Source organism: Onychomys torridus, chromosome 2, assembly GCF_903995425.1.
Source record: "Onychomys torridus chromosome 2, mOncTor1.1, whole genome shotgun sequence".
NCBI lineage: Eukaryota > Metazoa > Chordata > Mammalia > Rodentia > Cricetidae > Onychomys > Onychomys torridus.
Window position 1 is genome coordinate 121,478,158 of NC_050444.1, and position 25,304 is coordinate 121,503,461.

General features: G+C 44.4%; 1 protein-coding gene across 1 annotated transcript in view; it reads right to left on the reverse strand.

Annotated features, from left to right (window-relative positions):
- Positions 1 to 692: 692 nt before the first annotated feature.
- The window catches only part of C8a (complement C8 alpha chain), a 130,454-nt gene continuing 105,842 nt past the window's right edge, over positions 693 to 25,304 (reverse strand). The window contains exons 10-13 of the mRNA XM_036178581.1: positions 11,198 to 11,326; positions 9,908 to 10,065; positions 4,731 to 4,953; positions 693 to 1,024 (exon numbers count right to left, since the gene is read on the reverse strand). Coding sequence (XP_036034474.1) covers positions 873 to 1,024; positions 4,731 to 4,953; positions 9,908 to 10,065; positions 11,198 to 11,326 — 662 coding nt within the window. The 3' untranslated portion in view covers positions 693 to 872. The remainder of the gene's footprint in view (positions 1,025 to 4,730; positions 4,954 to 9,907; positions 10,066 to 11,197; positions 11,327 to 25,304) is intronic.

Sequence of the window (25,304 nt, forward strand, 5' to 3'; positions counted from 1 at the left end):
CTGGACAAGTACAGGGTTTAGAGTGCATGGGAACACTGGGCTGGCTGGTGGGATTGGCTCTTTTCAGAAAGGGCAGGGACTGGGTGTTGATCTTCGTGCAGCACTGGGAAGCTGACCAGTGCAGGCTTCACCTTTGAACTGGTCTGTTCATGTGTCCCAGCGGCTGTTAACTGACTAGGCCCCTGTGATCTGTGACACACAGCCTTGGCATCTGAAGTGACTGTGCTGAATGAAACCAGCCCAGTTACTGCCTTCAAATATGATTGCTTCCTGGGAGAAGACAAATTAGAGGGTCATGCAAGATATGCTGGGGTCCAAATGTTGGGGTATTTCTAAATTCATACATGCAAATCCTCTACCTGGTGTGGCAGGAGGAGGCTGGCCTTTGAGAGGTGACTAAGTCCTGAATACAGAGTTCTCATGGGTAGGACTAGTGTTCTTATTAGGGAGGTCTCAGAGACTCCCCATTCCTCCACCATGAAAGAACACAACAAATGGACATATATAAAGTGGACACAGCCTTCTGAGACCCTAGACCTGCTGGAACCCTGATCTTGCAGTTTTTGCCCACAGAATTGTGAGGAATAATTTCTGATATGTCTAAGCCACAGCTGGTTTATTGTTAAGCACCTGAACTTAGTAAGATAGAAAGTGGTTCTGAGAAATGCAGGGTAAGAGCAGGGAGGCAGCTTAGGAACCAGGTAATTGGTAGAGGCTAAGAATCATGAGGTTCATACTAGAAAACAATCCATGAGTATATGAAGAGAATGGTCTTTGTTGGTTTGCAGTCACTTGGAGCAGCAATCAGTTCTACCCAGTAGGTAGGCCAGTTAGCAGCATCCACAGACTTCCCAGCCTGTATCCAAAGGTACTCAGCAGGTCTGGGTCTGTACGCTTTTCCCTGGGCATGGGGCACCTCCATTCTGGGGTTCAGGGTTGTTGCACTGTCTTCTCCTTTCCCTGATACCCGCTCTGCACTCTGACCAGGAGCTCCAGCAGCTCCAGCGACCATCTGCTTTGGCTCCTGCAAGAAAATGTTCCAGAGAAGGAGGAGGTTAGCGGAGGAGGAGCAGCTGGCTGGGGATGGAGGGCAGAAGGCCACCTTATTGCTCCAGAGTGCTCTGTAGTCCCTCCTTGGGGAAATGCCCTGGGTAGCCAACCAAGACCTCTGTGCTTGCTGCCTCACAGTTAATTTGAAACTCCGGACAGAGTGAGAAGAAGCCACTTGGGAGCCCATCTCATGAAATTGGAATCCATGGTTGCATGGAAGATAGATAGCAGGGCAAGGCAGGAAGGACAGTCCTCTGGGAGGAGTCCAAGTCACTGGAGGGTGTAAGGAACTAGAACTATGGCCACCCTGCAGATCCAAGGCAGAGAGATAACTAGAGATCTCTGGAGCAGATTGTTGAGGTGCTATATGTGAGTTTTGAAGCCAAACCCTTCAGAATCTGGCAATGGGTCCTGCGGTATGACAGATTGTCTGTATAAAACTTCCAAATGCTTACACTAAGTGTGGAGTCCAGGAACCCAGCACACAGAGCCCCACCCAGGGCAGCTGGCCCCACTGGCTATCACTCTACAAGTCCCTCTCCCCCGGGAAGGCTTAGGTTTTGATTATGTAAGAAGTATGGACTAATCTAATGGGAATTGTTAATCATTTTCTATCACTATCTCTTTTTCCTAAATTAAATCTTCCATGAACCCCACATCTAACTCAGATGAAAGCAGGCAATTCTACTGAAGCTAGGGTGACTACTGGGCTCACCCTCCTCCCCTGGGGCAAGGCCTAGCAACCCAGGGCTCCTCAGATCTCACTGTGAACAGCATTGGATGAGATTATCTCCAAGTCCCTTGCAGCACTGTAATTATACTTGCTGATGGAACAGCAACAGCAACATTCTCAGTCTCTGTTTCTCCCACCTCTGTGACTCTGTCCCTACCGGCAAAGGTCTGCTGGGGAAACTCCCAGGGACTCTAGTGGGTTTCTGTGGAAGCTGACAGATTCCTCTGCCTTAGTTTTCCCTGCCAGCTTAAGTGAGGTGGCCATGAGGCCACCAGATATCCATATCCTGCTTGGGGGGTTACTGGAGCCCCTCCCAATGCTGGCAGGTAGCTGAATGTAAGAGGAATGAATGCAGAAGGGTTGAGACCTAGGGTACAGCTCCTTGTCCTCTACAGTTACCCAGAGCACTGGCATCTTGCCTCTCCTCCACAGCCCATAATATATGGCTCAGCATGACTGTCTGGCCTTCATCTTACAAGAAGTGTATCGTCTAAGTGATCCCTCTTCTCTTTATCTCTTTGCTGTGTGGACTAGGACCTAGAAAGGGAATAATTAGAATGGCCAAGCCAAGGATCACATGTGTGTCTTGAAGTCAGGCCTGACTGAAATCCACGAACTGGTTAGCCCTGCCCACTAGCTTGAGTGATTGTTACTGAGATTGCCTCAGTCTCTGCTCTCATTCAAAATTTTGGGAACAGTATAACATGAAACAGACCCAGTAGTGAACATTAGGTCAAGACCTTGGGTGCTGGCATCAGACTCCTGGGGTCCAGTTCCCTGCATCTCCCTTCTCCAGCCACATGACCTTCAGCAAATTATCCAATGTTCCTCCTGCTCTAGGCTCCTCATCAGTAAATGATGTTAACAAAAGCATTTATCTCATAAGGCTCTTGTGGGAATAATTAGGCTCTCCCACAAGGATGTGCTGCTATGACGCTGACTTGGAATGAAGAACCATTGTTTCCATCAAGTAGCCTTTGGTCCCTTTGGGAAAGTTGCCTGGCTGAAGGGGCTGCAACCTAGTGCATATCCTGCTGGTGAAATCAGGAGGGTCCCTGAACTCTGGAGCTGGGCTATCTAAGGCTAGAGTATCTTTCTCTCTCCCACCCCACCCCCCAATTTACCAGTTCCCAAATAGGCAATGGCTTTCTCCAACTCCCAGGAGGAGACAGTGCAACAGCCTTGGAGCTGGCAGTTGGTGGTAGCAGTTTTTATTCTCTGTACCCACATTTCTCAACTTTGGGCTTTCCCTCACTCTCCTGGGTCTCTCCTCTCAGAATTCCTCCTCTGGAGAGGAAAAAGCGGTTTGAGACCTAAACTGTTCTTAAGCAGGGGAAGAATGTGGAGAAGAGGCCACCCCAGGTATGCTCTGTCCATAGAGCATCTGACATGCAACAGCTTCTTTCTTCTGCTTGCTAGCATGGAATCAACCATGTGTTTTAGCTGGTCTAATCTTCAACATAGCATGTGTGCTTCCGTGAGAATCAGTGGCGCTTGATTCAAAGACATGTTTGACCTGAGCTGCACTCCCATCTGGAGGTTCTCTCTCGATGAGGAGATGATGACCCACTATTATCTCACCTTAAAACCAGATCAGCTAGGGGGGAACCTCTGACTATTAAGGAAATTGTTGTCTGGGGTTGTTATGGACACACTATCCTTTGATTTATCCATCCAGACTTCCTCTGTTCTGTGTATGTGTTCTTCCGTACAATAGCCAAATGAAACTGATGTATATATTGATTTTGCATCCCATATACTCTGACTCTGCCTTCATTCTGTGTGTCATATGAAAGGAACTTTGTATTCTGGTAAGCTCAAAACTTAGGTATTGGGATATGCATTGATACTATTAGAGCTTGCCAGGCCTGGCAGCATAGGCCTATAATCCTATCTTTTTGAGAAGTTGACCTGGGAGATGACAGGTTCAAGACCAGCCTGGGCAACTTAGTGAGTTCCTGTCCCAAGATAAAAATTGAAAAGAAAGCTGGAGTATAAATCTGCCATAGAGCACTTCCCAGTATGCATAAAGCCCTGGATTCCTCTCCCCAGTCAGAGAGAGACAGAGACAGAGACAGAGACAGAGACAGAGAGAGAGAGAGAGAGAGAGAGAGAGAGAGAGAGAGAGAGATTGGAATTCAAATTCAAAAGAAATTTAGATGGAATCAGTTGAGCCCCCAGAAAGAGGTGTTTAACCAGTGTCCCAGGGTTAGTTTATGAACTATCTGGGATTCATGTTCAGGGTGCCCCCAACTTCATCCTTAAGGGAGAGAGTGTTTACTCTTATTGATAAATTTCTTCCATAGTGCTGGTTAATGAGTTGGTTTATGCCAAAGCTACATATCCTTGGACCTTATTTGCTCCAACTTTGTATCTAGCAGTAACTCCTTATATAATGACACCCATTGCATCTCTCCAAAAGACACATTCAACTCCCAGCTTCCATTACCAATGAACAGAACCACATTTGAAAATTTGGTCTTTGATGTGCAAACACATTAAGATAAAGCCACCTTGATGAGGCTGGGGCCTGTTCCAATGGCCTGTATTCTTACAGCGAGAAAAGCCAAAAGAAAGCGGGGAAGAAAGTCAAATTACTATGGAGGCAGAGATTGGAGGGATGTGTCTACAAAGTAAGCAACTCCAAGATTTGCTGACAACCACTAGAAGCCAAGAGAAGCATGGGGCACATCCTGCCTAGAGGCTCCAGATACAATCTTTCTGGTGCCCCCACTAGCAAACCTGGACAAAAAAGAAGTCTTGTTAGCAGGGAGAGAAAGGAAAAATGATTAAACATGGGACATGAACTATAAAACTCTAGCCTGTGGATTCTTAGGGTAATCAATGAGAGGACCCAGAAAAATAGGCTAATATCCAAAAGGTTCCTTCTGCACATGCCCCTCAGACCCAGGCCAGGCTGGGGCAGAGTGGGAGGCATGGTTCTTACCCTCCGTCGCCATCTGCTCACAGGCAAGGCCTTGCCGACCCGCGCTGCACTGGCACTTGCAGCTGGTACCCTGGAGTATGGGCTCCCCATTGTTGAAGCAGGGCCCACAGCGGCAGGCATTGAATTCCATCAGGTACTGGTCCAAGGCACGGCGCAGGTTCTGCCGTTTGGTCTCCAGAGGCCCCAGGTTTGTATGCCGCAGCAGCTGGTGGATGGGCTGCATCTGCAGGTACAAGAGGAACTCGGGCTTTCTCTTTGGCTCACCTTCTGAGAGCTCATGGGCTGGCTGTGAGGCTTCTGGAAGTCCTGCTGCAGAGGCCAGTCCTCACAGCCATTCCGTGAATTGCACTAAGCACACCATGCCCTTGATCAGGAACTGGGGGCTCAAAGTGTGTGTGTAACTAGCTCAGAATCACACGAGCATTTAAGTGAAAGAACCATTCTGAACATGGATACGAATGTCTCTGAAACCAATGCTCTCCATACTCCAGAGGAAGAAGAGCACCTAGAAGCCACCCTGGCCAACTCACTTGTTGCCTCAGGAACTTTGGGAAGCCAGAACCATGTAATGGGTTGAATTCTATGTATTCAGGGTTTTTTTTTCCCCTGGTTCTGTCTGTCACTCTTTAACATAGACGTTGGTAAAGGGAGTTTTGTTGCCTTTGGAAGCAGATCCCTTAATGGTGCAAGGGCAGTGGTATGTGGGTCGATGTGAGGTAGGCAGGCTTTCCCGGCCTCCATAGTGTTGACCCAAGTGAAGAATGTGCTGGCAGAAGCATGTGGTACTGTGTGTGCCGGGCTGTTTAGCAGAATCACTGGACTCTGCACACTAGATGCCAGCAACACCCTTATCCTGAAAACCAAACCATGCCATTACTAAATGCCCTGCACACAGAACTGCCTCAGGCTGAGAAGTGATAAGAGCCCACCATTCTCCTGCTTCCAGCTGTGGGATCTTTGTCAAGTGACCCACCCTACCTCCCTTCTTCATCTGAAAACGAGAGTCATCATATCACCTCCTGGCTTCACTGTGAAGATCCAGGGAAATGTGTGGGAGTCCCAATCCCACTTTTCCCCAGGGTACTCTTGAGTAGGGAGAAGTGAGAAATAAAATATTTAGACAGAAATATAGAGGGAGAGAGAGAGAAACACAGGACAGCCTCGGGAGGGCTTGGGTCAAAACCCACCAGCCCCTTCTGTCTCTTCTAAAGGGCTATTTATAGGAATGCCAAGGAGTGGAACAAAAGACCTCCCCCCAGCACAGCCAAGTGCAGACCCTTCCAAATACTTGGTAACCTCTCACTTGGTCAGTCCATCCCCTTATGCAGCCCTGCTGTATAAAGCAAGATCAGATCTCACTAGGAAACCTCTGTGGGCTCACACAGAGATGATATGTGGCAAGGCCTTGTCACCTAGAAAAGTGAAGTGAATGCTGCTTGCTGCCTAGCTGTGTGGCTGAGAGGTTCCATTTTCCCTCTAAGCCTGGGAATGGTGCCTGTTTTTCTCATAACACAAAGAAGGCATGAGTGTAAGGTAACAGTGTAAGAGAATAATACATAACAACATGCCATTCTGATTAGAAGCAGTGTTAGCACAAAAAGGGACAACACTGGGGAGAAGTGGCGAAACTGCTGTGTGGACTTGAAAAGCTGAATTAGAACCCCTAGCACCCATGTACAAAGCTAGACACAGCAGCCAGCTGCTGTATGTAACCTCCACACTGGGAGGCAGACACAAGATTATCCTGAGGACTTGCTGGCCAGTCATCACCAAGATCCAAGTCTTGTAAACAACAGAGGAAGACATTTGGCATTGACTGTTGACCTCCAAATTCATTTTCAGGGATGAGTGCAACACACCCACCCACACACACCCACCAGAAAGGCGGGGGGGGGGGGGGAGACTATGCTCTTCTAGTTGCATATCTCTGGTTAAATCTTTAGCACCCTTGCAATGCTATGTATTAGAGGAAACCTACAATGGAAGTTTTCTGTAGGGCTCTAATTTCACAAGGGAGGAGCCTGAGGCCCCAACAGGAGAAGCAATTTGCCCAGGTCAGATAGAGCCACCCTGGGTCAGACAGCAGTCAAGGGCAGGCACTTCACAGAACTTTGATGGGTTCCTGGAAATGTGGACAGAAAGACTCATGGTAAACAGACCTTGGTGAGTGGTCAGAGGCCATTGCAGAGGCCTTCAGACAGGGGAAGCAAGGATTGGCTGGAGCCCAGCCAAGAGATAACCACTTACTGGAATATCAGGGAATTGGGTCCGCTGTTAGGACACAAGTACAGAACGGGCTGCCCAGGGTCTTGATTAAAGACCACTTTTGGTTCCAGGTAAGTCCAGAAGGACAGCTTGTTTCCCCTTAACCTTGAAGCAGACTAAAGTCAAGTCCCTCCCCGCCTCACAACTCTCAGGAAATGCTCCTGGTGGATTTTAGGAAGACAAAAGGATAAACAGAAAGGATAGTAGAATTTTAGAGCTTCAAATTTACTGGCAATGATCTTATCTCATTTTATAGATAAGTGAACAGATCAGAGAGGCAAGTGATGAGGCAACATAACATAAATTAATACACGCTTAACACAATGTATACAATACAGAAGAAAACAACATGACCCATGGATTCACTCCATCTAAGTACCTGCTATGAATAAATAGCTACTGCTGGTATCATTGCTCTACTATGGGTCTCAAATCATTCCTAATTGATATGTTTAATCTGTGTTCTTGCTGTCTGTCTGTCTATCTCCTCTTTCTCTTTCCACTCTCCCTTTCAAACATAAAACTAGCTGTATTTCACTACAATAAAACCTGCCCATGATTTAGTGTACTGATATACATGTCTCAGGGGGTAGTGAAAGTTGTGAAGACATGGATATTAAAGAGTTAATGGGACATGGCTGTCATTTGCTTACTACAGGCTTCTATGCTAGTCCATTAGTTCTATGGATCTGTTTCCTCATCTAAGATTTCCTGAGTATCCCCCCTCTGTAACTTTATAATCTATCATTCATTGTGATACTGTGCATGGGGGGCTGAAAGTGAAAGAATAGACCAAGGTTACAGCTGGAAAGGGTGGATGATCCATGATCCAAACTATTCCTCTTCTCTCCTTCCTAAACCCTGGTTTCTTTTCTCCAAAGAGAGTTTCCATCTTCAAATTGTGAACCTGCCTTCCCCTCAGAACCTTTACTGAAAGCAAAAACAAAGTTCACATCTTGATTGTGAAAGATATATATATTCTCCTGATATCAATTTTACAGTTTTTGCCCAAATCACTAATAGCTTGATGATAGCAATTTTCAGACCCTATGTGAATTACAGGTGCGTGAAAGTGGTCCCTTACTTATTGGAGAAAAAATGAAATCAAGGTTAATCCATCTGACCTTTTATCTTTGTAGAAAGTGAAGTGTTAAAATAGAGGTTTAGGTTTAACTGTTGTGATGTCTTAGAAGTATCTGTTGGTTTACAGACGTAATATCTATAAGCTTAAACCCATGTAGAAAAATGGACATAAACAGGGAGATAATAGTTGGAACAACAATAATACTTTTCTTAAAAGTTTGAAATAACAACTGTTTTTAAAGGGCTGTCTTGATAACTAGTGTAATCCAGTTTGTAAGGTCAGGAACAAAGCCAGATTTTTTTTTTTAAACTTTGTTGACCTGTCAGGCCAGAAGACCTTTAGGGGTGGGGGCTGGTGTGTGCCCTGTAGGTTGTTCAGCAGGATTCCTGGTTTCCTCCTCTAAGTCCTCAGAGCACTGACCTTATCGCATTGCCTGGTTCTGATCTGGCACATGGCTGTATTTCCCCTGGGCAGCAATATCCCCTCTCCCATGGCTAGGAATCAATGTTTTGCAATCTTTTTTTTTTTCCCTTCCAGACAGGGTTTCTTTGTCTAGCCCTGGCTGTCCTGGAACTTGCTCTGTAGACCAGGCTGGTCTCAAACTCAGAGATCCGCCTGCCTCTGCCTCCTGAGCACTAGGATTAAAGGCGTGCGCCCCACCATTTGACTAAGAATCAGTGGTTTAGGGAAGGTGCTAGGGCAGAGGTAAATGAGAACTGAACACAGTCCATGAGCCTGAGATCTTGACACTGTCACACAGACGCTATCCAGCACCTCATTTAGCAATTTAAGCAATTCCTTTAGTCTTTTCTGGGCCTGATTTCTAATCTGTCAATATTTATTGACTGCCCCTTTAATGAAAGCATGGTACTCTGAACAATAGAATATTATTCGGCTGTTAAAAAGATTAAATTTCCAGGGAGATGTATGTATGTAGAAATCATAACATTAAGAGAGGTGGCCCCTCCAAAAAAGCATGTTCTCCCTCATCTGCAGACCCTAGCCATTAATGTAGTTACATGTATATGTAAATAGCTATGAGGGTGGGTCAGTACAAATACCTAGAAAGGAAATTAAGAGAAGATGGCACTAGGTGATGAGAAAGGACACATGGGTATTGAAAAGGGACATAAAGCTAAGTTTTATCTAGTTTGCATGGTGGATGTATGAATTCAACTCTCCATGTATTGAAGCAACAAGAACCATTCTTGTATGGCGGCAGGACCCACCATCCGTTCTTCCTTTCAGGGAGCAATTGTGAGAGTCAATTGTTTGTTTGCATTCCATTGACCATGAGCAAAACAGGAACTAAACTTGTCACATTGACACACTTATAAAAAGTGATTTATTTTCAGATTTGTTCTGGTGCAGGAATGCTACAACTTGAAGTTTTCTCTTTTTGGCTGTTTAAAACTACATCCAATTATTCTGTTGTAGTGTTGTTTAACATATAAGTTCTATTGTTATTCATAAAGTACAGTTTTTTAATAAAGTTTATAACCTCCTAATGTATCAGATATGATTTCTAAATTAGTTTGCACAAAAATGTGAATTAGTATTTCATGTCTAACCCCACAGAGCTTCTGGCCTAGCAGTGGTCACCTGAACCCTGAACAGACAGTAAGTTTCTGACCCCAGCTGTCCTGTGGGTCTGGTCTAACATCACATCTTCCCTCCAGGCAGATTTGGGAACGGGCACCAGTTCAGTGTGCCGTTACATTTAATCTTGTTCTTTGATGGGCTCATAATAAGAAATATGAAATGATCTGGTCGGCTTCACTTTCATTCCTTATAGACGTAGGGTTTCTTCAACTGCGAAAAGACTTACCTCAAAATCGATAACAACAGGGTTATACTTTAATGATCTCCCCCAGGACCGGTATGTAATGGTACTTCTATTTTGTGTCAAGCCACTGCCCCAGTCAGAACTGCCACCTCGCACCCTAGAAATGATGTTCTCCACTGCCAAGCTCTCCTTCTGTATTTCTATCAAGAGAAAGGCAGTGTTAGCTTCCCTCTCCCCAAACCAAAGGACTGGGTGGTAAGTTCTACTGATAAGATTTTTAGTAGTGTTCATCTGCTGTCCTTAGAGCTAGGCCCATCCTTCTACTGTACTTGATAAACTGCAGGATGGGACAGATAGTAACTGCACATCCTCTGAGTAGAGCAGACACAGAGAGGCCAACCCAACTCAACATGGATGATAAATTGCTGGGAAGGCCCATGGTTCTTCATCCACTCATTCATAGGTCAGAGGTTTACCCAGTGCCTGCTTGTTCTTGAAATCTCTCCCCCACCATCTCTCCATCTCTCTCTCCCCCACCTCTTCTCTCCTTTGCTCTTGCTCTCTCTCCCTATCAAATATTACATTCTATGACAGATGTCACTGTAGTACTCAGTGCAGACCCTGAGAAGGAAATAGGCAGATAGGCTAGTCAGGGAAAAAACGAGTTGGTTACAAAGTGTTTGCTAGGTCAAGTACATCATTAGAAATGGGGTAATTTGACTTAAGACCCATGGCATAAATAACCTAAGCAATGGTTATAACTTAAGCCTATTTAGTATGCACTTTGCCTACTACTTTATAAGCTGATTTCATACTCCTTTAGTTCTCTGTCCCTTACCTGAAAAGAATTTGATTTGTATTTGACAGGTGAGTGAATGAATAAATGTATAAACACCCACACTGATGTGCTCAAGAAATGCTGACTATCCATGCACGTTCTTTCACTGGTAGTCATTCCTTGAGCTTGGACTTTAGGAGTCAAAATTCCTTCTCATGAGAGACTTGCCTACTCCCTCTGCCCATTACCTATGAGATGATAACAGATCCTATCTACACATCCCTTTTCACCCCATTCCTTGCTGGGGTCTTTGTCTAACCCTTGAAATCTAGTGAGGACCCTTAGACTACTGAGTATTTTTGAGATGGCTTTACTGCAAGAAGGTGGTCCCAAACAGACATATCATACACTAATCATGCCTTGGGGTTACTTAGTACTTGTAGTAAGACTGCTGAGAGAAAGGGCATCGGGGGGAAGAGAATCATTTTCAGGGATTGAGTGTCCCAAAGAAAGGCTGGCTTCTCTTTGGGAGAGACCCACTGATAAGCACTTGCCCCTGTTAGCATCTCCAGACTTCTTGCAAGACTTAAGTCCTGATAAACTTCCTTCAACGATTAAAGTATCCCCAAACTCCAGGCCCAGGGCACCTCCGATGCAATTTTGGACATCTTCCGCAGTAATACCTGCAGTGAGAAGACAGAAAAGCACTCAGAATTGAAATGACAGCTGCATGGTGCAACCAGCTCAGGCTAGGAAAAGCTTACTCCTACTTTAGAGGCAGAGAGGGCTGGCTTGAAATCTTCACTTTTCTCTCCTGTGGGACAGCCATCAAAGCACCTGTAGAATGAGAGTCAGACGCGGCTTGGTGCATACAAGTTGCTCTAGACTCTCATCCTTCTTCCTTTGAGATTCTCCTCTGAGTCCCCATGAAGTAGTGGTTCCAGTGCATGCATCTCCCTTCAGCCCTGGTCTTTACCCCATTTTGCACAAGATAGCCCTCCATAAAAGTGCCTTCTTCCCTTCCACCACACCGTTTCTGAAGTCTACCCAAGCTCCTGTTCAAACAGCATTTACTTCAGGGGGTGTTTTAGGAACAGAAAACTCCTCAGTCTCTTCATTTGTTCTTTCTTTGTTCACTGTTCTTTCTATGCAAGAATCCAGTCATTTTTCTTTTTTTTCAGAAGCGATGGCTGATAGATGAAAGAAATAAGTGAATAAGTGAATGTCCCAATCCTGGGGGAAGGGAACAGAAGAAAGCTTCCAACTTCAAATCCCGGTCATTGCCACACTCTGTGAACTCTGCAAAGGGCTATGATCTCACTGGCCTCGGTTTCTCATTTATGGAAAGAAGGGGTTGTTGTCCCCTAAGTATGCATCAGCTGAAGCACTCTGTGACACGATAAATATCAATTCCTGCACACCTCTTGAGCTGGAAGTGAGTGCCTGGAGGAAGAGATGCTCTGAGCAACCCACTTAGCACCAAGTAAAGGGCTTCTTCTGCTATTTCCATTGAAGCACTTTTAATTTTTAATGCATAACTAATTGGGGAAGATTTAGCATATTTAATTGTTTTGATTAAAAAATGCTTCAACAGTGATAAACAAAAGTGGATGAAAAGAATTCACAGCCAGAAGCTAGAGTGATTACTTCAGTGAATGGCAGAGTGCTGCCGAATTAATGATGGCATTGCCTGATGAGTTGGGCCGCAAAGTGCTGTGGAGTGATTGTGCTCCTGAAGGATCTGCAGACACAGTGCCATGAAGTGTGGGGAGGAGAGAATTCTAGCTGGTTCTGAGCTGTGACACTTGACTACAGTGGCTTTGCCCTCTGAGGACCTCCAAGTAGGGTACCAGACAGTAAGGGACTGTGACTCCGAGAGTCACAGAGTTGCGAGCTAACGAGCCTTCAGACACCCAGTCTGAAGCATTTTCATTATCACCAGTCACTGAGTCAGACTTAGGCATCCTGTTCTCTGAGAGAAACATTTAGTAGGCACCTGCTGTGTACCATCCGGGCACATCATATGCTGGTAATGTAGCCATCTTGAGTTAAAACTCCTGTGGGTTGGATGTGAATCTGATTAACTAAAGCCTTGTCCTTATAGGGCTAGCAGGGTTCATGAAGCAAGGACCAGCTGAAGACAAATCCGTATCAGTTGCTGGTTGGAAGGCAGTAGAGCTGATGAGTAGGGCCTTAGCAAAAGATCTGAGAGATGCCACAAACAGGTAGCCACACAGAGCCTGCTGAGACACCAAGAACAAGGAGCTGGGTCAGGTAGAGAAGCTCAAACCTGCCTCCAAATGCAGGAGCTGAAACTAATGTCAGAGACCAGGACACAGATCCAGAGGGATGGATGTAAACAGACCAAGAGGCATAGTGGCAAGAAAAGAGTAGGGGCTGGAGCTGCTGTGGAGAAATGTGGCCGAGTCAGGTGGCCTGATCTATAGAACACCCTGCCTGTGTTCTAGACCTATCCCAACCACCCATGTTACACAGTACACCTTTGACTTTGCTCAGATTAGACTAAACTTTCTGGAAGCTTTTGAATTCTGAACTCTGGAGTTCATGTCACCATGCCCGACTCTGGATTAAACGTAAACTCCTAGGCCCCATTTCCTTTCATTCTGAGTCTGTATTTCTGAGAAATCAGAAACCTGTATTTTAAGCAAGGGTCTCGGGTGGTGAATCTGGGACAAGTGAAACACTATGTTCCACAGAAGATGTCTGGTAGCTTACTCCAGTGAGCTGTGGTACATACGGATTTAGTCAGAGCCTTTACCAATGCCTTGGATATGGGCACAACCGTCAACCTCAACACATCTACTCAGAGTAAGAACTGGGAGAGGCAAGGGGTAATTCTGGTTGCTAATCAGGATTCAGAAATTCCTCGGGAGACTGGATTCACAGTCAGAAAAAAATGAGACTCTGTAGTGAGTAGCCATCCCAGCCTTGACCTGGAAGTTCCACCCCCCATTGAGGCTTCGGTAATGGTCATGCCCACAAGGCAGGGCTGAGGGAGGACGCTGAAGACCCAGGATTGAGAAGAGAGGCTTCTCTTGGTTCCGGGACCCTGGACGCTGGTGGTAGACCGAGCAGAGTTCTCCAGAGAACACCGCTGGACTGCGCCATACCTTTTCCAGACCCCACAACCTATCCCTTCATTTGTAAGTTACCCCACAAAATAAACCTCCCTTTTAACTATGTGGAGTGGCCTTAATAATTTCACCATAAGACTCATTTGGGAAAGTTGTAACATTCTACCCCAGGGACAAAATACCAACCATACAGGTACCTAGAGGAATGTGGGAAGCTGAGCAGACAAGGCCTAAAGTTCTGGACTACTCCCAGTTTATCAGGGTGATGAAGCCAGATGAAAGTGAAAACCAGAAAAATAAAGATGGAATAATCTCAAGCTCCCCTCCCAGGCTAGAGAAAAATCAGAACCTGATAAAACACACTCTCCTTCTGTAAACACTCCCTAGCCATTAAAATTCCTTAAAGAGGACAGAAATCCTATAACTTATGACAACAGATGGCCCTCAAGGACATTATGCCACATGAAGGAAGCCAGGCTCAGAAGGACAGAGACTACATGCTTCCCCTTACATGAGGTATCTAAAATAGTGCAACCCTTTGAAGTAAAGTGGATCCTAACGGTTGCCAGGTCTGGGAGGATGAGGAAAGGGAGAGAGAGTTGCTAACCAATAGACATGAATTCTCAGTTATGAACTCTCTGTACAACACTGCTCCTCTAGTTAATTAATAACACTGTGATATATGCTTACAGTGCTAAGGGGGTGGGTATCCTCAGGGTTCTTAAAATGATAAGGGTTTTTGTCATGTGTGTGTGTGTGTGTGTGTGTGTGTGTGTGTGTGTGTGTAGTTGTGTAAGTGTGTGTGTTCATATGTATAGAGACCAAAAGTGGATGCCAAGAAATTCAGAAGTCTTCTTGGGTCTATTTTTGAGGGTGGGTCTCTCAATCAAACCCAGAGCTCACTGATTTGGCCTGCTAATTAGTTTTAGTTTTGTTTTGTTGTCAATTTGATACAAGCTAGGATCATCTATGAAGAGGGGACCTCTTTTTTATTTTTACAATTAAATGAGTAACTAAGTAAGTAATTTTTGAGACAGGGTCTCACTGTGTAGTCTTGACTGTCCTGAAAGTCTCTGTGTAGACCAGGGTGTCCTCAGACATACAGAGACCCACCAGACTCTGCCTATGTTTGGCCCAGGAAGAGGGACCTCAATTGAGAAGATGCCTCCATCTGATTGGCTTGTAGGCAAGTCTGTAGGGTGTTTTCTTGATGAATGGTTGATGGGGAGGGACCAGCTACTCTGGGTGTGCCACCCCAGGGAAGGTGTTCCTGGGTTGTTTAAGCAATCTGAGTAAGCAATGGTGAACAAGCCAATAAGTAGTATCCCTCCAAATGTTCTGCTTCAGTTCCTGCCAGGTTCCTGCCCTGACTTCCTTTCCTATGAACTGATGTAGAAGTGTAAGCCAGGTTGATTTTGATCATGGTCTTTATCATGGATGCAATCATTTCATGCAACAGGAAGGAGACACACACACACACACACACACACATATGAGACAAGGCCTTCATCCTATCTTCTGAAGCTGGAATTACAGGCAGGCTATCATGCTCACTGGCATTTACTTGGGTTCTGGGGATCTGCCCTCTGGTTCCCTTGCTTCTACAGCAAACATTTTAGCCACTGAGCCCACATTCAAAGCTATAACCTTTGGAACAGGAATATTTATCTGAGCGAGTGAAGATCTGTCTTTGTGTGAGTAATAGCACTATCAGACAACTCTCTCTGGGGCACATACTGAGTGAGAGAGTGGATTTGAAAGGACTTGTGTGTGTAGATACTGGGATAAGAACTTGTATCAGATGAACTGAGACTTCAGAAAGGTGGTGTTAGGCTCCACAAGAGAGATTCATCATGATGATCAGAAGCCAAACAGAGATGCACTATCTCAAATGACAGATCCCATCATGGAAAGGACCAATCAGGGGCTAGCTGCCTGCCTACTAGGGGGATCAGTAGGTAGGAGAGAAGAGTAGAAGACCTGAGGTCTTTTCGCACTGGAATTCTGAAATGTTAAGATCACCCCATAATGCTTCAAAAAGGCACATGAGGCAACTTTGGTAAGCTCATGACACTGTTTCACTGCACACAAGGCATGTTCAGAATAAAGGGGACCAAGGACAGTATGGGGAGACAGGTAAACGGACATAGAAGAGGCCTCTTATACAGTGCAGGAGACCTGAACAGGCTTCCTCCGGTCAAAAGGAGGATGCTGGATGTAAGTGGAACAAGCGGTGCTCAGTGAAAAGGCAGGCTGCAGAGAACATGAGAGGTGCATGTTCCCCCAAAAGACAGTACTCAGAAAGGCTGACCTAAACTCTAGAGTAAAAAAGACAGAAGGAAACTACCTGCCCCCAGGGTTTCATCTCTCTCTAGTGTGGTGCCAAGAAGGGTAGCTTTGATGTCTGCTTGGCAGCCCAGGGCCTCAAACAATATGGCTCTGCCACCATGCCCACTGTCTGCTTGCCTGTTGGGCATGGCTGTGGTACAGGAGAGAGGGCAGTCCTTATTCCTCACTGTGAGTACTGCAGGATCAGCAGGGCTCCGAGGGAGAAGCAGGCAGCTTGACTTCTGAGGTACCTGAACACAGTCTCTATCGTTTCTCAGATTAAAGGCATCAAGTGGAAAACAGAGAGGTGTAATGTATTATTTATCTCTTCGCAGCAAACAAATACCGCTCAGGAGACTGTGATCTCGCTGCTGTGTTGCTTTGCTGCACTGGTTGCCTGCAAAAACAGTCTCTCCCAAGGGAAAAGGGAATCTTAGTGACTGTTTCAGCCATTGCAGTGGGAAAGATCATTGGTTAGTTTGTGGCTGGACTGGCTGAGACTTGTTGGCTAACTTACCTGCTCTCTCTCTCCATACTTCCACTAGTCTGTTTAAACTCATGATGTTTTTGCCAACCAACTGGCAGGTGTGAGTGCCATGTGCCATTGCATGTGTTAGTTCTTGTGGCCAGAAAGCTCTTTGTCCCTTTCATTGAGACTTTGAGCCTTCCTCCATTCCCTAGGGATCTCTACAGTACCTCTGTGTTTCCTTCCAGGACTGTATTTAGCATGCCCTCAGAATTTTTTTCTTCCTTGGCCTGTTTTCTTTTCTATTAGACTGAAAATCACCATTTGGTTAAACAAGGTCCAGCACAGAGCATGGCATGTTGCAAGCCCCCAGAAGTGCTCAGGTACCAGCTGGTCCTACCATTCCTAGATGATACCACTAAAACATTTGGAGAGTCGTGTGTATTTGGGGGGAGTCATTTGTATTCTTTTAAAGGAAGATATGAATCAGAGCTTTCTAATAATCATGGTTACTTCTTGGTGTTTTATGAAGTGTTTTAACTCGTCATCTCTTTTCAACCATCTTCTGAACATGGAGGATTTGACCATATTATGAGCTTACTGAAAGAGTGAGTCTGCTGGCTGAGAGTGTAAAGTCTGGAGCCATTAGCTGGTAGTGTGACTCTAATTTTTTAACCTCTTTGTGCCTCAGTTCCCCCATCTTTAAAATGGCAATAGTAGTTTCTATTAGTCAGTGCTAGAAAACAGGGTCCAGCCCAATTAAGTACTCAATATGCCTTGGCTATTATTGTTGGCTTACTTGCCCCAGAGTCCATGACTAACGAACTCAAGAATCAGGTCTTTGAAAGCTAGAAATGTTGAGCCAAGTCCACAAGTGCCTATGTCATTATTGCCAGTGGTGCTGTGCAGAGAAACACTCATCACATATCACTGGGATCAATGGTGCCCCCCCCCCCGCCCGAGAGCTTTGCAAATGCTGCCTTCCAGTTATGTCCTCATCACACAAGGAAACTCAGAGAATGATGGTCATATCTCATGTACTCACAATGGCAATATTAAGGCTGCAGCCCAGCCTTCTGCCTGCCTGGTGAGAACTGCCTCAGGTTCTCTGATTTTGCATGGTGATATTGACCATGACAAGGAGCAGCATACAGGAGGCCAGGCTCTGAAGTGGAGACTGCAAGAGCTGGAATCCATCTGTGACCAGGATCTGTCTGGACAATTGTTTGACCTCACTGTGCTTCAGTTTGTCTACCTAGAAGGTGACTTTGGTACAGTCTCTTCATGGGGTTTTGATGAGGGTTCAATGTGTTAACCCTTGCTGTGTTAGCTGCTCACAGAGATATCAGTAAAGGCCGAATACTGCCACTTATGCTGTTTGTGGGGAAAGCTGCAAGCTACACAGAGCCTCTGGGTTCCTGATTCTCAATGTGGAAGATGTGAAATTGGAGGAGGCAGTGAATTCGTGATAACAACAGGTTCTCTTCATCAACACTTAAGTGTAATCTGCTAGGACATGTGTGAGGGCAGGCAGTACAAGCAAACCCAGATTACAGGTAAGTAAATATCCAAGGAGAATAGACCAGGGTACCCAAAGCCTATGCTCTCCGTGCCATGCTATACTGCCTGCAAAGCTAAGGGTGGGAAGAATTATGATACATCTCAGATTTTCTCCTTTAAGTATGAATCTATTTTCAATGATATTCGAAGTGGAAATTCAAAATCAGGACAAAGTCAGAAGGATGGTACTGAGTGTCTCTCAGTTCCATGTGTATGCAAATGATTTAAGGGGAATGGGGACAGAGCCAAGACACCAGGAGTCTGTCAGTCAATCAATACCATCCATCACCGTGAAGTCTGGTTGTCATGGTAACTGGGGATAAAGCCTGGAGCTTGTTAGAATCCAGTGACTGTCTGTTCAGGGTGACTGGTTAGTTAGCGGGCACAGCAAAAGACCTGCTGAGCCATCCAGACTGCTTAGCCATGAATATAGAACTCTTCACAATCAAGTTTCTGTCTATCTCACCCTCCTCACTAAACATTGGACCTGAGACCCTTTAGTAAAACACCTGCCTCTGCAGAATATAAGGAAAGCTACAGAGAATGTATGTCAAGTGTAGGATTCTGACCCTCTGCTGGGGTTCAGCCTCCATCCTCAGGCAGGACTCTGTAAATGTACCAATAACAGGATGCATATGGAAAGAGGTGCCTACAATAGAGTGGCGCATATCTCTAAGTCCAAAGGCCACTGAAGCTTTTACAGACAGGCATGCAGCCCAGAAAAGGAGACAGAATGATTACTTAGAAAATCCTCTAGAAGCTAGACAGAGACCTAAAGATAAGTGAATATCAGACAGGTGAGGAAGGGATGAGAGGGGGCACAGAATCCCAAAGAGAATGTAAGATTCCTTAGCACAGCACAGCAACCTGGACAGAGGTTAAATGAACTATGGGCAAGACCAAACACACATATACTAGCCATCACTGCCAGCATCAGGGACCCTCCAGGTCAGTGTTCATCTTTTCCTGACTCTTGCGGCTAGCTTTTAAGTCCAACACTGACTTCATTTCCTAGCTACTGTCATCATAACTCTACCTGACACAACACAGATGCAGCGACAAGGCCTCTTCAACAGAATCTAGGGATGGAGTGAGCCTGGACACTGGACTTCTAACATCCACCCTACTGGTCCCCACTTACTGCTCCAGCTACTCCCATGCAACTCCCTGGAGGTGTGAATGTCTTCAGAGGCTGAAAACTGGGAAGGGTGGAAGGAAAGGGCTTGCTCTCCCCTTTGTGCTTTGCCTGTGTCTGTTTCTATTCATGAATGATGCTATTAGGTACCTCCAGCTAACAGCACATTTCTCTAGGGCAGGGATCTGCATGCCGCACCTCTATGTACCAGAAATTGTGGGCACTCAGGGCAAATTTACAATGTATGTGGCTGTCCTGGGCCTCCAGATTGCTAAAAAAAAAATTGAGGATTGCTCATATTCCATAATTGTGAGATTATTTCTTATAGTAAATCTCATTAATTATATATATTTTTGTGCAAACATCTAGGTAAATATATATTATTGATTCTGTTTCTTTGGAGAACAGGAACTAATATACTTTCTGGTGCCTTTCTTGTACCTGTTGGTGATTTTCCCCCATTATTTAGAGTGGTTTGTTACATGTTCATAATCAACAGAGAGTACCACATTAATACACAATTTTTAATACTCCTTTGACTCTCCCTAAAAGTAACAAATATATTTTACATTATGATCTCACAAGTAAAAAATACATTTTACATTGTGGTCCCACTTCCACACATTCAGCTAAATGAAGTTTCAGTACTTAATTATATTTTGAGTGATGCACTCATATTCTGCATCCTGCCATATTTTAGTGGGTTTATTGCTGGTCATGATCTACTGAATTTCTTTGACAATCTACTAATGGACTATATTCTATGGTTTGAAAAACCTGAGGTTACAACATTCTGAGACATTATAGTATTGTTAGTTGGGAGTGATGATGTCTCTGGTTCTTTTGCCTGCTTGTGGGATCTCTTTCCTGCTACTGAGTTGCCTTGTCCAGCACTGATATGAGGGTTTATGCCTTGTCTCATCATATCTTGTTATATCATGTTTCAGTTGCTATCCCTGGGAGGCTTGCTCTTTTCTGAAAGGAAAGAGAGGAGCAGTGGATCTGGGGGAGAGGGGACAAGGGGAGGGAGGGAAAGCTGTGGTTGGGATGTATTGTATCAGAGAAGAATAAATTTTTTAAAAAGTACAGTTTCCAAGATTGACATCTGATTCCAGTGACACATAGATATTTATCTTTGAGATAGATGCTTGACACTGGGAAACATTTGACATTGCTAGACCTTAGTCCTTTGTAAATTATATATTTTATTATCCTTTTCACAATTGTCTGCTCATTAAATGGAATAGTGATTTTTTTTTAAGACAGGGTTTCTCTGTAGGCCTGGCTATCCTGTAACTCATTCTGTTGACCAGACTTGTCTCGAACTCAGAGATTCACCTGCCTCTGCCTCCTGAGTGCTGGGATTAAAGGTGTGAGCCACCACTGACCGACCAAAGTAGTGAATTTTAAGTTATTAGCTCCATGTCGAGCTCCCAGCAAATGCCAGTAGGTGTTGGTTGGTCTTACTGTTATGTCTGTGGTAGTGTATAACATCAGAATGAATGGCAGAATGTACTAACATATGGGAAAGGGATACGTATTGGAAGATACACAAACTCTAACTCAGAAGAGCTCAGCTCAGCACTGAGTCACGTTATAGTGTTTACTTAAGCTGTTTGGGCCTTGGCATTCTCTCTAAAAAATTAGAGAAAATAATAACACAATTCCTCATGAAACTATTACAAAGATTAATTTGAATACCAGATGTAATTATATATTTGCTTTACAAATATTGGGTGTTACTATGTGTAAATATATTTTATTAAAATCAAATACTTTGGTTGATTCTAAGTACCATGAGTGAGAATCTAAATCATTAGTCACTTTGGGTAGCAACTCATTTGGCTACCCACAAAGTAAATCATCCATGACTATAATCAGGAGATTATAACAACAACAAAAAAAACCCACTACCTTCTATGAGCCCCCTGATGAGTGAGAACACTTATTAATCATGTTGGTATCTGGACAGTGCCTCCCGTGTTAAGTGTGTTTAACAAATGTTTATTTAATGGAGAGCTAAAGAAATGAATGAATAAAGCAGGCAGGGAGGCGGAAGGAAGAGCAAGTAAAGCTATAATGAATTCTGTCCTTGTGGCTTGTTCTATGTTGTCTGTTAGAGGTGGTCAGCTGGCCCAAGGACCATGATGGAAGAGGCTGATCAATGAAGGGCTAGATGAACTGTTCTGTTGCTGGAAGGGCCTTTCCAGGGCCACTGTGTTCTGGCATCCATCAGGGGCAGGGATGATGGAAAACACACACTGATTTAGGCAGAGTTGTTAGCACTTTGAAAGATAGTGATGAGCATCCAAAGTGACCTTGACAAATGGGAAGAGCAGACCCTCCAAAACTGGATGAAGCTCTGGAGACAGAAATGAATGACCTTGATCAAAAAAATGGGCAGGTGGGGGAGGAGGCATGATGGCTGGGGCTCCAGGTCTAAGCAGCAACATCAGCCACTGCAGGCAGGTCACAATGGTAATGATTTCCCTTCTGTCTGAACAATGTTTCAGTACTGGCCAGCTGCAGATATCGGTCTTCTTATTATCCCCACTTTACAGATGAGAGAACAGTTAAGATTGCACTGAGAAATTGCAAGTCTGGGGATAATAGCACATTGTAATAATAGCACTTCCATGCTCTGAAAATAGTTCCTCCCCTGAAAATTCTCATGTTGAAATTCTCTCCGCAGAGTCACAGTGTTGAGAGAGGGGAGGGGCTTTCATAAGTGACTGTGTCATCAGCAGGAATTAGTGCCTTTGTTCTGTGGATGGGTTCACTCTTCCTAACATTGGACTGTCTCTTCCTCATGGCCACTTGCCTTTTTGTTATTCTGCAAAGTGGTGGTGCAATGTGAGGTCTAACCTATGCCAGCTGTTTAGACTATCTGACCTTCAGAACCATGAGTCCTAAATCGGTCTCCTATATAAGTTAACCTTATCAAGTGTTTTGTTATAGAACCAGAAAAGAGACCAAGACAAGCAGAAATTTCATAACACAAAAATAGGTAACACTTCTGAATTTCCATGTCAGGATCTGGGCCAGGCACTCACATAGATTGTTTTGTTTCATATTTAAAATGATCTATGAAGTGTTTGCTGTTACTGTCTCATTTGGAAGAAGAGGAAACAAGGGTACAAAGACATTAACTGATTTGTCTGTGGAGCACAGGGCTGATCAGTAGTGGGGACACACATGACCCCCACAGTCTGATGCAGAACTGACTTCAGTTGGGGAGCTGGTGGTCTGCCTTCTGGAACTGACTTCAACAATTAAAGTTTCCTAAGCACTTCCTAGCAATCTGGCCACTACATTAAATGCTTTCTACAAATAAGTTCACTTACTCCTCTCTTAACCATGAGGGAAAGGATTATATATCCAGCTTTCAGGTGAAATTGGATTTCAAATCATTAAGTAATCTACCCAGAATTGTGCAATTAATAAGTAACTAGTCCCATGATTTTAACTGCTTATTTAGATAATTGTATTAATATAGTGCAGTAAAAGGGGGGAAATATCTGTTGAATATTTACTGTGTTACCATGGACATGAAATCATTCTTGAATAAACTTTTACTATTATCTTCCTTTAGGTTTGAATCTGAGGTGCAAAGAAATTCAGTACTTTGGTCAAAGAAATTCAGTACTTTGGTCAGAGTCATCTAGAAGCAAGACCCCACCTGGGTGTTTGACTTCAGTGTTTGGACTCTGCACCACAACAGGCCTGTTTTAATTCAGACGCCTTTAGGACTTGACTGAGCCCCCTTGAAATCACAGCTCACAACAGTAACTACTGTTTGGATAACCCTTTATTCCTCATAGTGTTTTTGTAACCATTACATTGGTTAATTCTCACACTGGCCACCTGCTCTCCCTTATTCCTGGGATAGAATCTCTCCATGTAGTCCAAACTCAGCAAATCTCTTGTCTCAAGTATCCCGAGTGCCTGCACCACCACACTCAACTACACAATAGCCTCTTACAATTATGATAACATTAATATAATATTTTGGCAAACTGAGGTTCAGAGATGTGACATTGCTGCTTCTAAGCAGCAGACTGTGGATGAGAATCAATGGTCCTCTGAGGATAAGAATTCCATGTTGCCATGCAACATTCTGGCTTTGATGGGACCACAGGAGGCTTCTGCCCCTGCCTTCATTCTCAGCAAAGCATTAACAGCAATCATTTTTTTTTTTTGAAGATCCTGGCAAACCATTTTATTGATTGGTTGATTGATTGATTTGTTTTTTTGAGACAGGGTTTCTCTGTGTAGCTTTGGAACCTTTCCTGGAACTCACTCTGTAGCCCAGGCAGGCTTCGAACTCACAGAGATCCACCTGCCTCTGCCTCCCAAGTGCTGTGATTAAAGTTATTTATATTTTTAAGATTTATTTATTATGTATATGCCTGCATGCCAGAAGAGGACATCAGGTTGCTCAGTTGGTGGAGCATGGGACTCCTAATCCCATGGTTGTGGGTTTGTGCTACACATTGGACACCATATGTAGGCATTTCCTGTGCCAGCAGCTGCTTCCCAAATAATCACTCAGAAACTTAATATTAATTATAAATGCTCAGGCTTGTTTCTAGTCAACTCATACATTTAAATTAACCCATAGTTCTTGTCTATGCTTTGCCACATGGCTTGGTACCTTTTCTCAGTACAGCATGTCCATCTTGCTTCTCCCTGCTTCTGCTCATGACTCTTCTGACTCCACCCTTCTTCTTTCCAGTCCTTAGTTTGGTTGCCCTGCCTATACTTCCTGCCTGGCTAGTGGCCAATCAGCTTTTTATTAACAATGAAAGCAATGCATTTACACAGAGTACAAAGGCTGTTCTTCAGCACCAGATCTTATTATAGATGGGTTGTGAGCCACCATGTGCTTGCTGGGAATTGAACTCAGGACCTCTGGAAGAGCAATAAGTGCTCTTAACCTCTAAATTATTCCTCCAGCCCCTTGCAAAGCATTCCTAATATACCCCAAACCCACAGAACTGTCAATTTGGGAGGCCTTTGGTATATTAGTTTAACTTCCTACTACATATAGAGTTTCCCTTACAAAGCTTAAACTCTTTAATTGATGAGAAACACTACTTCAAGCTGTATTTTAGGGACCAAGGTCACCAAAGCTGAAACAGATGTCACAAATCCTATCTACATTGGCTAAAAAGAAGGATCTAAAGCAGACCACTGCCACCTCATTCCCAAAGTCATTTTTGGGATATCAATCCACCCTTGATCCTTTCCTCATTTAAGTGTCTGCTTCACTGGAGAGGTTGACAGAAAGAACAGAAAGAGATCTAATCAATGGAAAAAGTGACCAGCCAGGAGAGGTGAAGATTGATTGTGAATACAGGACAGGGAACCAGTGATGTATGGGGAGACAGAGAAAGGAGGCCAAAGCTATTCCCAAGCTGGGAGTCCTAATAAAGGTAACTGGCATGAAAGGGTAAATGTGGATTTTTAACTCAGAATACCTTGAGTCTTCTTCACAAACTAGAACTAAGGAAACACCTCTGCTTTCCCAGGACTGTTGATGAATGAGAAAACTCATACAAAGTTGCCTGAGATGGTGGCATATAGATGTCAGTCACTTCCTATCTGTCTGTTCCAGGAAGTTGGGGAGTTGATGGCATCTCTGAATTCAGAAGAGGATCATACAAAGTGAGAGGAGAAGCTGTGGTTGCTTCTGGCAGCACCATCGAAGACAAACGCCCTAAGCATGTCTTAATGCAATCAAGATTTACCATCACATGCCCCAAATCTGTCATGTTCTTCTACCTCAGTTCTTTATCTCTTACCTGGACATCAGCAAGAGCCTCTGTGTGTCCTCCCTGAGTCGACCCTCACTCCTCTTTATCTGTGATTACATAGCACCCAAATAATCTACAGCCACATGTGCTAGACCACATTGCACCCAGTTGGCCACCCATGTCACTGCAGATATGTTCTGTCCAAGTTGGGTCTTTGGGGGCCTTTCTATACTTCTTTTTAAGGTTCATTTATTGGTTTTTAATAATGCATATGTGTGTCTGTCTGTGTAGGAGTATGAATGCACAAGCACAGGTACCCAC